Below are 12,888 nucleotides of genomic sequence, written 5' to 3' on the forward strand. Positions count from 1 at the left end.
GAGTTGATGCCTCATTGAAAGCGCAGCGCCTCACACGGCCGTTTGTAGATTGCAGATATAGTCTGACAGACGGGTATCGACGTGTAGGGCTGCCATTACCTACAGGAAGGCCAGACGACTTTATGGATTCATGAAAGTCTCCGCTCCGCCAAACCGATGGCAAGCGCAAATGCTATTCCGTTCAGCGCAGTAGACAGGCCTGCAAATTGTGGTCAGCGAGGACGAACGCATCGCCGTGCTTCCTGGGGCTTGTTGCTTACCGTGACAAGCACCCAGACTGATGACATATCCTTTGAGGACAATGCCCTTCAGCTCTCCCGTTAGCCTTACAATATAGCTCGTATTACCAAGCACTTGGTCAATGATTGTGTCCGCATCGTCCCGGCCTTGCAAAGCTTTCCGAAGCCATTTGGACAGTACAGAGCGTAATATCGTGCCGGAAGCTGCGAGACCACCGACCTGGCCGACACTTTGAGCTAGGTATTGACACGCAGTCGCTACAGCGTAGTACTCGGGCTCTAGCACTGCTGTCACAGCCGTGTATGTTGCTGATCCCACCGCGCCGGCTCCGAATCCTCCTGGGAGTGTGAAGAACGACTTCATGGGCTGCAATTCTTCCCTCCAAAAGAACAGCAAGAGAATGTTGGAAAACGCCGAAAGGCTGATGCCCACAAGAATAGGCCATTTGTATCGACCACACCTCTTCGAGTAGTGGCCGGTTGCCAGACCTCCCAACGCACTACCTACAACAGCTGGAATGAGTTGCAGACCTGCAGCAGTTGCACTATCCCTTGGGTGACCTGGAAGTGTATAGGCACACTGTACATCATTCCGATATGTGCAGCAGCTTGGAACGCGAGCGCGCCGAAACTCATCATCGCATCTTTGTTCCGCATGACTGTAGGATGAACGATCGGATCTGTGGCATACCGATGCTCTACGAGCACAAAGACCGCCAGTAGTATAATGGACACACTAGGGACACCACAAGAAACCCAAAGACCTCCTGGAAGCTTCGATCCGGCTGCCAACGGAAGCATCAGACCAATGACCGCAAGCATGATCAGGCTGGCTCCCAGGAAGTCGATGCTCTGGAGCCTTTGTCCCAGAGTCAATTCTGAAGCTTCGTCACACTTATCTGTGTTAGGTTTCCTGCTGGTGGTTGGAAGGTAAAGTACTGCTGTGCCGGATGCGAAGATGAGGATAGGTACCTGGGCCATGAATGCCCATCGCCACCCGACCATGTCTGTGATATAGCCACCAACCGGACCGCCCAAACTGCGGGATCCAGTACCGACCAGGTTGAGATAGCCTCGCCAGGGGCCGACCTCGCGAATGGGGACTAGATCGGTAGTGATGACCGCGACCAGGGTTGACACGCCAGCACCTCCCATACCCGAAATAGTTCGTCCTATGAGCACTTGACTGAAGGTATTGGCCGTAGCGCATTGTAGACAACCTAGCGCGATGAAGAGGTAAGAGCATAAAAGCACCGACTTCCTTGTAAAGACATCGCTCAATTTACCGATCAGAGGTTGCAGTGCTGCCATGGCGAGCGCATAAGTTGTGATCAGCCAGTCCGACTCAGACAGGCAGTTGAATTCGGACGCGATCGTGGGGTGCATGGTGAGCACCAGAGATACTCCAAGTTGCGCAACACCTGCCCCGAGCATCAGACTGATCAATGCGAGAAGCTGTGTGCTCTTCCCGTGAGATTTCTTGACATCGCAGCTCTCAGAGCGATTGGCCGTCTGCTCCTCCGGCGATGGCAACAGAGGTGATTCTTCATCTGCTTCGCGTGCGAAGTGTGGGGCTTTTCGATCGGCCATGGCTGTATGAGATTGTATTTCGTGAGCTCCGTCGAAATCGTGTGGGACGGGCGATGTATCAGAGAAGTACAGAAATCGAGTTCTTGTAGTGTAGATGCCTTATTGCATCGGCATGCAAAGGAGAGATATCTTGGCTCGGGAAGTCGCCATTGGGAGCGCCAAGAAGACGTACGAACAGCGGAGATAGCTGTGTTGGCGCTTGTGAAACGCTATAAAAACGCCTTCCGAGTAGACGTCGCCCGACTCGGCCGTCTCTCAGCCCAATCGGCATCGGATGTCATGTCGACTGTGGCAAGGTGCTTCTTTGCGCTCCTCCGGCCTGGTAGCCTCATAGAGCAGCGCGATTCTTGGCACGCATCAGTCTTGGCGGGTAGACTTGAAGGAGCAATGCCGAGATCCGACCGGGGTCACGTCGGCATCTTACCGAGTGTAGCTGCTTTCGACTCAGTGGTCCTGTCCGTAAAAGAAGCGCGGCAGTGGGGCCGTTGGTACTGATGGCAGCTTCCCCATGTTTGGAGAAAGCGAGACTGCCATCAGCTGAAACGCTTGCTTCACTAGCGAACTGTTGGTCGGGAGACCTGAAGACCTTCCGTCAACGACAAGAACGATGGGTGGCAAGTTTGATCCACGTTCACCTAGTCTGCGTGGGGATGATAAAGAACCTCTTGAGTGGAAAGTGTCATGCCACCGCACCGTCGTTTGCTATACCGAAGTCGAGTCGCGAAGCATCGTTTCTGGCACAAAGCACTATCTTGAGGCTGAGCTCTGGAGGTTGGAGAGCGTGCGTACTAGCCGTACTCTGGATGTCCAAATGTGTCGTGCAACGTCCAGCTAGCAATAGTAGGGTTGAAGCCACCACTCGCATCGTAGTTAAACCATGGTTGGAAATCGTTGAGTTGGTCGTCCATACTAAGGGTAGCTGAATAGTCTGATTCTGGCTGAAGCCCGATCGCAAGTGGTTGACTCGCATAAACATATTCTTGCTGCGGGAGGACTGGACCGGCCTCGCCCAGATACCCCATTCGCTGACCTGCTGTTGTGCGATTCGGCACACTGGGCGATGCAATGCCCTCAACGCTGGGACTTGTGATCGTATCGCGGCTCGGCGTGAGTGGGTGACTCGAGATACTGCTTGCTATTCTGGCTTGTCCCTGCGATGGCGTTGCGACCTTCAGACGAGCAGCGATGATGTCAATACTTCTGCGTATCCCTGGGGTCTGGCGGGCTTCTGTTTCGAGCATTTGCATAATAGTCGAAAGTCGTTCGGCCACAGCCATCGAGCCTTCTCCAGGCGCCCGGTCCAATTCCAATAGCTCAACTGTAGCAGCAGTATACACGCAATAAGACGTCAGATAGGTCTGGTTTCGAAAACTGAACGTGTGTCCATGAAGGCGGAAGAAAGCATTGACTCTGGTCGAGTTTTCAAGGCAAACCTGCCTCGCTCGTCGAGAGAGCGATTGCGGCACTCGGCCCGATAAGAAGGGTCGATACATCAGAATCATCAAGGTGTGGTAAAGAATGCTTTGGACGTTAGCCCTTGCAACAGTAGGACGATAGTACTCACTGCAAGCCAAGGATATGAGGTGGAGGACATGCGACGAGGTCTTCCGCATTGTCAATACGTAGTGCTGATGGGAGCCGTTCGTAGAAAGCACGCAGCTTTTTCTCGAGGTCTGAAATGAGCTTCATTTTCAGTCCTGTCGTATTGCCACTGTAGATGGTGTTGTAACAATCATTCACAAGCTGGATGGGTCCACTTAGTAGGATTCCGTTGATAACGACAGATTCCTAGTACCATTGATAACTCACAAAACTTCGTAAACGTAAGCGACGTAAGCGATTGCGTCGGAGGATATGCTACAGCATGATCTTTGAGATAGTAAGGCACCCAGTCTTCCGCGTCACCAGAATAATCCATAAGGCTGCTCGGAGCGTAGGGCATCTCTGTGAGCGAGGGTGGGCGGCCCAGGCATAAGCTGATGGACTTGTCCCAGGCATAGGCCGACATGAAAAGGCGTTTCCTGGCCTCAAGATCGTCTGGCTCTAAGTCCTTGGAGAGATGAGCCTTTCCTCCGTTCAGGTGCAGACCTAAGTCTTTGATCATTCTGATGGCCTAGCAACACCGTCATGTCAGTGCGTGGAAGAAGTTCTTTGCATCAGTCACTCACCATGCCAGTGTACAGCCATCCTTCGCTGTGCTTACCTATCGCACATTGTCGACCACCAAGAATGAGCAGACCTTGTATGGTGGGCACACGAGGTGTGTCTGCCTCCAATTCCGAAAGCAAGAGATGCTTCGCCTTCCGCAGGAAGTCCTCTCCTTGACCAACGTGTGCATATATTGGATCATCATCAGGAATATGACGGCTAGCGTGTGCGTATATGACGTTCAATAAGAAAGACGAGAAATATGGTCCTTGCATTACCACATCGCGGAAGAAGCCTAGCAAAGTCAGCTAGCGACCGACGTCACTTATACAAGAGCCCACATTGTCGGTAGACACAGTTATGCAGAGGTGCCTGCCAAGTCCAGTAAATGCGCAGAAGAGTGGTAGAGACATGCGCGTCGACTTCCGGGTCCTGTTGAAGCTTCAGATATGCCATCTCCTCCCAGGACTTCTGGAAGCGCGCATTTGACTGGAGCCATTTGGCATGGAAAGCGCGATCTCCAGCCTGTTGTGTCTCGCCATCTGTGCGAGGCTGAGGACGGCTGTGAAATCGTGAGGTCGCCCCGAAGTAAGAGAGCTTTGTGCATTAGCAACATCACATGAGCTTGGGTAAACATTACCGAGCCATCCTCATCGATGCTGACCTCTGCTTGCCGAGCGCGAGACTCTTCCTCATCTGCGCATTGATCGCCGAGGTCGTCGGTATGTTCTGCCTCCGTCTCATCGGGCTCGGTTTGTACCGAAGGACCCGTCGATTTGACCATATCACTCAGATCCCGGATCTTGCGTTCACGGTCTTCTGCTGTAGCTAAAGTGAGGGACTCGATGCCTCTCTTCAGATCGTTCAAGTGGGATTGACAGCGACTCAGCTCTGCCTTGAGATGGCTTATTTGCGATTCGCTTGATTTGTAGGAGCAGAAGACCTCGGCCTTAACGCACTTTCTGCAGCTTGGTTTCTCGCCACCACACTTGACCTTGCGGCTCCGACACTGAATGCAAGCAAAGCCATAACGGCGTTGCTGCGAGCCTGCGTCGTCCATGACGCCCAAGTCTTTGAGTCGATGCGTGAACGAACGACCTCACAACGCAAAACGGGGGCGAAAGTGCTACCAAGCTCGATGCACACGTGCTGCCGCTCGCCACCGTAGACATCGGGTTTTCGTCCCTTCCAAGTGCTCCAACTGAGAACATAGATTGCCCCAAGAACTGCCCCATGGGCAGGCCAAAGAGTCTGATCAATCGGGAATTGAGGCGTGGATGGGTCTAGTCTAAGGCAGTCAGTCACCGGGTTTTCCTCCGCTGAATGATGCAGAGCTTCTCTGTCGTCGGCATCTTGCCAGGAGGCGTTGCCAGTCAACGCTCGGCTTCACCCCGAGCGGCTTAGAAGGTCTGCCCCTGCTGGGCCTGTCCAGCCCAAGCAGACTTTCCACACGCGGGGACTCGGACCGTTCAGACGGGGTACTGGGGTTTGCTCGGCGAGTCTTGCAAGGTGGCCCTTGGCTTGCATTATAAGTCTATAAGAATGCCTTGGTGCAATGCTTGACTGCAGTCTTGACTCAGTATATCACTTCTTGTATCCTCGAAATACTTCATCACATATTGAGATTGCCAGTGATAGCAACATGACTGTCGAGCAAGGTTCACAGTACGACGCCGACGTCAAGTCCGGCACCAGCGAGATCGAGGTCGGCGACCAGCAACATGGCCAGCTCGACTATTCGGACAAAGAAGAGAAGCAAGCCGTCTGGAAGCTTGATATTGTTCTGATTCCACTGTCAGTCTTGCCCAAGACTATCAGAAATGCTTATGCTGACTCGGACAAGCTTGAGTGCCATCTACTTATTCTCCTACATCGATCGGGGCAATATCGGCAACGCAAAGACTGCTGGCATGACCAAGGAGCTGAGGATTTCAAGCTCGGAATACGGCTGGCTCATATCGATCTACTATATCGCCTACATATGTTTTCACTGGGTGCGTTGACCCGCTCCATCTACCGACCCAAGTGACTGGCTAACGCAGAGCAGACGATTCTTGTCTGGAAGGTCGTCGACCCCCCAACATGGGTAGCAATCATGGCCCTCGGGTTTGGTGGCCTAAGCATGATACAAGGAGCTGCCAACAACTGGAGTGGGCTGATGGCGCTTCGCTTTCTCATCGGCGTGTTTGAGGCTGGCTATGGCCCAGGCGTTGCCTTCTTCCTCTCCTGGTTCTACTCACGGTCAGAGATGGCACTGCGCTACGGTCTCTTTATCGGCGCGTCTGCCCTCGCGAATGCCATCGCGTCGTCGCTTGCTTACGGCATCGTTCAAGCGAATGCTGCCATCAGCGACTGGCGGCTGCTCTTCATCGTTGGTAAGTGTCCGCACCGGAAAGGAGATGTCGTCTTTATCTGACTCCATTGCAGAAGGCACACCAACGCTTGTTATTGCCGTCATAGCATACTTCCTGATTCCTAGAGGCCCGGCATCGGTCAGATTTCTGAGTCGCCGTCACAATGCCATCGTTGCGGACAGGGCTATCAAGGCGCGCGGGGAAATCGCCAACGAGGGCAAGGTGAGCATCACCGAAGCGCTCAAGGTCTTCCTCGACTACAAATGCTGGATGCAGGCATGCATCATCTTCTGTTTCAACTCATCGTTCGGCTCCCTCCCAGCGTTTCTACCAACCATCATCAAAGAAATGGGCTTCACATCCATTCGGGCGCAAGGGTTGTCGGCTCCACCCTACCTGGCAGCATACGTGCTCTGCATTTCGCTTTCGTTCCTTTCGGATCGCCTGAAGAGCCGGGGCCTCCTGATCGGCATCTTTGCCTACATTGGTGCAGCCGGCTACCTGATGCTGCGCCTCTCCGAGACTACGGCAACGCGGTACGGCGCAGTGTATTTGGTCACTTGCGGCGTGTTTCCTTGCATCGGCCTCACCTTCTCTTGGGTCACAGACAACCAGATGTCTTCCAACCGTCGTGGCGCTGGACTGGCTCTTTTCGGAATGATCGGCCAATGCGGCAGTTTCCTCGGTGCGAATATTTTCCCCGACGAGACTGCTCCATTCTTTCACTACGGTATGAGCATCATCACAGGTGTGTTGTTCGCGGGTGGCACTCTTGCACTGCTGCTCAGTGCGGCACTTCGGTTCGAGAATAGGCGCAAGACGAGAAATGGTGAGATTGATCCAAACAAGCTCTTTGTACCGTAATTAGGGAGGCTGAGATTATCGGAAGTTGGGCTGCGGCTCGACAAGGAGCCACCAAGGCGAATACCTATGCAGTTTCTGGTTATATAGTCAAATTTACATCTGTTTGCCCGATATCTCAACGGTACTGGTGTTGCACGTCGGGATCCTGCTGCAAGATGGCCATGGGTAGCTTTTCCAGCCATGATCTTGACTGCCAAGGGTTGCCTACGAGTGACCGAACCCTGGCAGCTGACATGCCGTAGCATATCTTCCACCTGCTCAACCTATCTTAGGACACATCCTCTCTAGAAGATGAAAGGTCAACACACTTCTATCCTCAATGAGCCTACTTCTGTCACATAGGTCTGGTGTCTCAAACTTCCATAACTTTGGCTTCCTGACCAAGACCGCACGGAAAAGCATGAACAAAAGGAAATCTCACATGAACCATGAGCATTTCGCTAGCAACACTGTCCCCATGCCACTCATCTATCTCTCCTTTGTATTCAGCTGAACTCGATACACCTTGTTTCGCCCAACAATATACAAATGATCACCAACCCAAACCATGTTCACAGCCACATCATCCTTATCGACCTTGATCCGTCCTAGCAACGTCCCATATTCATCGAACACATCGACCGAACCCGTCACGGCTCCATACACACGTCCATCTTTGTCCGTTTTGATCCCATCGGGAAAGCCAGAATCAACGTACGCGAAGACCTGTCTGTTTGCAAGACCGTTCTCGGTGATGTCGTACGCAAACATTGTACGTCCGCCATCCGCATCTCCACTCGCAAAGCCACGCATGGTAACAAACAGCCTAGTCTGCTCGGCATTGAACGCAACGCCGTTGGGGTTGAAGAGTGTTCCATCAGCGGCGCCGGCTACCATGCGGATATTGCCTGTCTGGAGATCCCATCGGTAGACGCCATTGGCCAGCTCTGGCTCCAGTGAGTCCTTAAAGTTGTCGCGGCCGTAGTAGCCATCGGTGAAGTATGCCCTCCCAGTATCAGACACGACGACATCGTTAGGGGAGTTGAAACGGTGGCCATAGAAGTTGTTCTGGACTGGTTCGGTCTTCAGAGTGAAGGGATCCATACGGACAAGTCCACCTGGAGTTGACCAGTTGCCTTCTTGAGCCCAGTATACGGAACCGTTGTGGTAGTGTGCCCCGTTAGCGATCGTCAAGGCCGGGCTGGGATATGCTTTGCTGGCAGTGGCAGAGGTCGTTGAGGCATTTGAGATCTGCCAGACAAATGGGATGGCATGCATGTAAGCACCGGGCTTTGGTGAATACAATTCCGCAAAGAAGATGGTGTCGGTCTCGGGAATGTACACTGTGCCATCGTGGATTTGGCGTTGGGCATAGGAAGGAGGTGGTGGGAATGTAAAGATCGTTTCGATCTCCTTGATGTCTTCGTAGCTATTGACGCCCAGAAGCTTTGTCCTGTTAGCAACGTCGACAGCGAATGGAGTCTTGTCTTACCTCGTAAAAGCTCTCGTCATATGTAATGAAAGTCGCATTCGCCAAAAACTCCAGATCTTCATTAACTTCAGCACTCGTGCCATTGAGCAAGTTCGTTTGCCAACTCGCCACAGACACATTTCGATTGAAGTTGTTGAAAGGAAACACGCTGTTGAAGTCCGGCGAGACCTCGACAATGGATGGTCCGATCTTCAGTCCCTGGGAAGCCGCACCGGCTATGAGCAAGGCTAGCTGTGCCATGCTGAGGCTCTTGTGCGTCCGAGACGATGGAGTGGCTGGTGACATGTTGACGTATGTATGCTGCGAACGGGCTGGCAATGAGCTGGTTCTTGGCTTAGTTTGCTGCAATGATCTGGTAGGAGGTCCTCTGCTGGTACTTCGCCTACCAAGACCTGTGCTAAGGCTGGGCAGTGGATCGAGGAATACCTTATCAAGTAGTTGTACTGTACGTGAGTTCACGAGCGCCCTTCGGCATCATGCCGTACGCCATGGCCGTTAGGCTCGTGGAGACCCCGTGGGCCAGAACTGCCCGGGGTAAAGGCGAAATGGCACCCTGTGTATAGCTTCCGAGACAGGAGGTCGTCATAACAGCTTCAACAAAATACATGTATAGTATAGAAATCGCCAAAAAATGATTCCGGTGGCATACGTTGAATGAATCTAGAGCCATCTTAGCTCGTCTGACCCTAAAGGCTTCGGCATCACGTCCCAGCCAACTTTGACTCCCTCCACAGATGCCGAGTGCTTCACAGACCTCATCTGCCCGAATCCAGACTCACGAGTTTCCATGAACTCGTCGGCGACTTCCGAAGGAGAGTCGTAGTCCTGGCACTGGAAACCCGAGTCACCAGGAAACTGTCCGAGACTGCGGAGATACTTCATAGTCCCAGCAAGACTGACGTGTACTTCGTAAGAACCACCCTCGGTAGCCTTCTTGTACAATGCCGCCATGATACCGGCGGCGAGGAAGTAGCCTCCTGCGTGATCGAGCGCCTGGCACGGTGTAGGCCTTGCGACTTCGCCCTTACCAGCATGTTCAGCCTCTGAGACGTTCATACCGGAGCAGGTCTGCACTAGTGAATCAAAACCTCTCCTGCCGCTCCAGGGTCCGGTAGGCCCGTATGCTGACATATTGGCCACCACGATGCCGTGAGAATTGTCAGATGCGAGCTCCTTGGCAGACAGGCCTTTGCTGGCCAAGCTGCCGGGTCGGTACCCTTGGATGAAGACATCGGCCTCGCGAAGCAGTGACTTCAAGGCCGACCTTTGGCTCTTGCTTTGCAAGTCCACCTGAGCTGTCCGTTTCCCTCGGCCGAAGTCTCTGTCCATTGTTGGTAGGTCTGGCAGATTCGGCGAAGTGATCCATAGTACGTCCGCGCCGTGCACAGCAAGTGTCTTGCCGGCGAGAGGAGCCGCAATCACACGACTCATGTCGATTACGCGGAGTCCTCTCAATGCCTTATCTGCACCTCCAGAGAAGCCTTCTGGTAGTGTTGGTGGTCCATCAGCGATCTTCTTTATCGATATAGGGAAATCTGCAATAGCCCTGGACTGAGGCAAGCAATCCCATTCATCGTAGGAGCGAAGCGCAGAGATGACTAACTCGCTTTCGAATGCTGTCGCCTCGAGATCAACTGCTTTCCACTTCTTTGCAGCTTTTGCGATGTCCTTCCGTTCGGCATTATCTGAGCACCCGAGCAGAGCTTTGGCCCCGTCGCGATGATTTGGGAAGGAATCATGTAAGCGGACATAGCCGTCAGCAGTGGTGTGAAGACCACCTATTGGGCCCCAGGGTGAAGGCGCTGGCTTTCCGTCGATTGAGTACAGACGCTCAGACTTGAATTCGATCGCAGCATGCAGCAGTGGTACTGCGATCTTTGGCACCGGACTGTTCGTACGCACAGAATGAAGGAGCCCAGCCAGAAGTGCTGTCAGACCAATGGAGGCTTGGGCTAAGTGGGCAATCTTGAAAGATGAAGGTAAGCCGAGTCCATCACCTGGTAGTTGAGCGCTTTGCAGTGCGGACTTCGGTAGTCCCAGTTCTGTCCACAGATACTCCAGGCTATCAATGGCTGTGAATGATTGTCTGTTGGAGATCGCGCCGTTGGCACTGCCGTTCGTCTTGTGCATACCATTGACCCCATTCATGTGGACACCGTTCAGCGATGGCTCTTTGGTGGTAGCGCCTAAAACGCTGGTTCCGTTGAGCTTTGCTGGACTGCCCTTTCGCATCGGCGGGACCCGAAGTCCAAGCAGAGGCGCATGCTGCTGTGTACCCAGAGTGTCGCGCTCCCCTACACTACCCTGAGCCCAAGGCCGTTTGAAAGTGCACTTCCAGGCAAGCGCAGGGGCGAAGTACATGTTCGTGATGATGTCTTCCGGTCGTAAATGATACAGCTTCTGTATAGCTTCATTATTCAGGATGTCAGCAGCCTTGAGCCTTTCGTAGGCGTCTTTGGTGTCACACATCACGTCGATTGTAAGCTCGAATGGCCCACTGTTCTTGGAACGAATGATTCTGGCGACTTGAACCAGATCGCACTCTTCCTTTGGCACGGTCTTGAAGCTCAGCGGGGTCAGAGGTTGTGCCTCCAATGCGGCTATGGCGGACTCTTCGATGAATGGAGCTGCCGACGACGCTGAGCTCGTGTTGTCGCCGATTGAATGATAGGTGGTTGGGAACAGCGACAGTTCCTCTTCTGGTTCGAGATCAACGAGATGGTATAGGCTGAACTTGAAAACCGGTCCAGCATGGGTCTCATGCGGTGACAGCGGAGAGGCAAAGTTACCGGTCGTCGCAATCTGGCCCTCATAGGGCATGTGCAAGATTGACGCACGAGCATTGTTGGCAATTGTGTGAGACAACTCCTGCGATTCTGCAACAACCTCTCCAAGGACGCCGATTTCGTGTCCCACGCGTGCAGCAGGTTCCAGCGGGCCCATCACTGCATCTCGGCCGTATATGTGGAAGATGAGTCGACACTGATCAGATTTGTCAAGTTCTGGAAACAAGTTTTGGGTGTACTTCCTGACACCCTCAAGGAAGTCGTCGATCTGCGAGATCAAGATTGGGTCTCGGATGCCACCGATGAATATGGTTCGATAGCCGAGCTTTTCGACGCCTTCGAGCTTGATCTGATAGACTGGACTGGACTCGAATGTGGCGCCCTTGACTCGAAGTGTCTTTTCTGTCAGCTGCACATACTCTGCCCCGTCGAGGTTCAAGATTCCACCTGGTCCTGGCAATCTGTCTGGTCGAGTCTTCTCGTATAGCGTATGGGATGCCACAGAAAGCGGCGTGCACCTCTCGTTGGGCGCGAGTGGAGTCAGGTCAAATGAGTCTGCTCGCATAGTCGCAATCATCGACCGACCTTTGGGTACAGCGCAGATACCGCCGCATTCCATGATCTTCCCCATGTGCCAGCCGATTGCGGGTTGGACGCCATGGAACATGCTGAACGCTGCAAATGGCGCGGGGTCGTATGCGCGACCACCAAGAATGATGTCGGGGTCGCCCTTGAGGGCTTCTAAGAACGGTTCCGCGCCCATCTGTGCGACGACATCTACTGCGCGGTCCACGGCTTCTTCGCTCAGGTCTTCCACGGGTCCGCATGGTCCAACTCGGCCAACTCTGATGCGACTCTTGACGAAATCTCTGTCAATCCCCGCGTCTATGGTCGCGACTTTGAACGCAAATCCCTTGCTTCGCGTGATTTCGGTCACGATCTCAAGCATCTCGGCCACATGCTTGGTACTCCCATCACCACCAACAGAGCCGATCAGAACCTTGATCTTCCTGTGGTAGCAGGCCTCCAGAAGTGGCGTCAAGTCGCGAACGTATGACCCTTTACCACACGTCATCTTGTTCAGACCTAGCTTGTACGGACCGCCATCGGTTGATCCGCTGTCGACAATGATGGCCTTTGGCTTGTATTTCTCGATGCCATACCAGAACTGCTCCAGCTTAAAGCCGTAGCCGAGCATGGCATTGGGGGTGAGGATGTTGAACTCCGACATGATTGCAAGGTGGCCTCATCAGATGCAAGCGCTTTGAAGCTCAGTGGGATCATTCGATGTCATCCATACTACGAGACATGATATATCTCTTCGACTATGGCCATCGACGGTCGCCGCGGACTTTCGCCTTTGATGGCGGCGGCCGCCGTCATGCAGAAAGGATTCTCGGCATCTGCTCTCCAAGGAAAAGATGTGAGGGCTCCGA

The 12,888-nt window shown here is 53.4% G+C and overlaps 6 protein-coding genes across 6 annotated transcripts; 1 reads left to right on the forward strand and 5 right to left on the reverse strand.

Annotated features, from left to right (window-relative positions):
* Positions 1 to 128: 128 nt before the first annotated feature.
* AB675_119 (uncharacterized protein) lies at positions 129 to 603 on the reverse strand (the record flags this gene model as incomplete). Its single annotated transcript, XM_018140895.1, has 2 exons — positions 129 to 199; positions 261 to 603. 2 exons carry the CDS (start codon positions 601 to 603, stop codon positions 129 to 131), a joined length of 414 nt encoding a protein of 137 aa, XP_017997728.1.
* A 140-nt stretch (positions 604 to 743) lies between these two features.
* Positions 744 to 1,829, reverse strand: AB675_120 (Vacuolar basic amino acid transporter 1; the record flags this gene model as incomplete). The annotated part of the gene is made up of 1 exon (XM_018141004.1): positions 744 to 1,829. One exon carries the CDS (start codon positions 1,827 to 1,829, stop codon positions 744 to 746), a length of 1,086 nt encoding a protein of 361 aa, XP_017997722.1.
* Positions 1,830 to 2,617: 788 nt separating this feature from the next.
* Positions 2,618 to 5,037, reverse strand: AB675_121 (Nitrogen assimilation transcription factor nit-4; the record flags this gene model as incomplete). Its single annotated transcript, XM_018141093.1, has 6 exons — positions 2,618 to 3,350; positions 3,394 to 3,617; positions 3,691 to 3,942; positions 3,998 to 4,272; positions 4,319 to 4,574; positions 4,618 to 5,037. 6 exons carry the CDS (start codon positions 5,035 to 5,037, stop codon positions 2,618 to 2,620), a joined length of 2,160 nt encoding a protein of 719 aa, XP_017997663.1.
* A 582-nt stretch (positions 5,038 to 5,619) lies between these two features.
* On the forward strand, positions 5,620 to 7,195 carry AB675_122 (putative transporter; the record flags this gene model as incomplete). The annotated part of the gene is made up of 4 exons (XM_018141104.1): positions 5,620 to 5,771; positions 5,821 to 5,971; positions 6,025 to 6,352; positions 6,405 to 7,195. The coding sequence occupies 4 exons, from the start codon at positions 5,620 to 5,622 to the stop codon at positions 7,193 to 7,195; spliced, it is 1,422 nt and encodes a 473-aa protein (XP_017997682.1).
* Positions 7,196 to 7,663: 468 nt separating this feature from the next.
* AB675_123 (Gluconolactonase) lies at positions 7,664 to 8,951 on the reverse strand (the record flags this gene model as incomplete). Its single annotated transcript, XM_018141115.1, has 2 exons — positions 7,664 to 8,620; positions 8,667 to 8,951. The coding sequence occupies 2 exons, from the start codon at positions 8,949 to 8,951 to the stop codon at positions 7,664 to 7,666; spliced, it is 1,242 nt and encodes a 413-aa protein (XP_017997626.1).
* Positions 8,952 to 9,326: 375 nt separating this feature from the next.
* AB675_124 (CaiB/baiF CoA-transferase family protein) lies at positions 9,327 to 12,683 on the reverse strand (the record flags this gene model as incomplete). The annotated part of the gene is made up of 1 exon (XM_018141125.1): positions 9,327 to 12,683. The coding sequence occupies one exon, from the start codon at positions 12,681 to 12,683 to the stop codon at positions 9,327 to 9,329; it is 3,357 nt and encodes a 1,118-aa protein (XP_017997651.1).
* Between the last annotated feature and the right edge of the window lie 205 nt (positions 12,684 to 12,888).

This window comes from Cyphellophora attinorum (genome assembly GCF_001299255.1).
Source record: "Cyphellophora attinorum strain CBS 131958 chromosome Unknown Contig22, whole genome shotgun sequence".
Taxonomy (NCBI): domain Eukaryota; kingdom Fungi; phylum Ascomycota; class Eurotiomycetes; order Chaetothyriales; family Cyphellophoraceae; genus Cyphellophora; species Cyphellophora attinorum.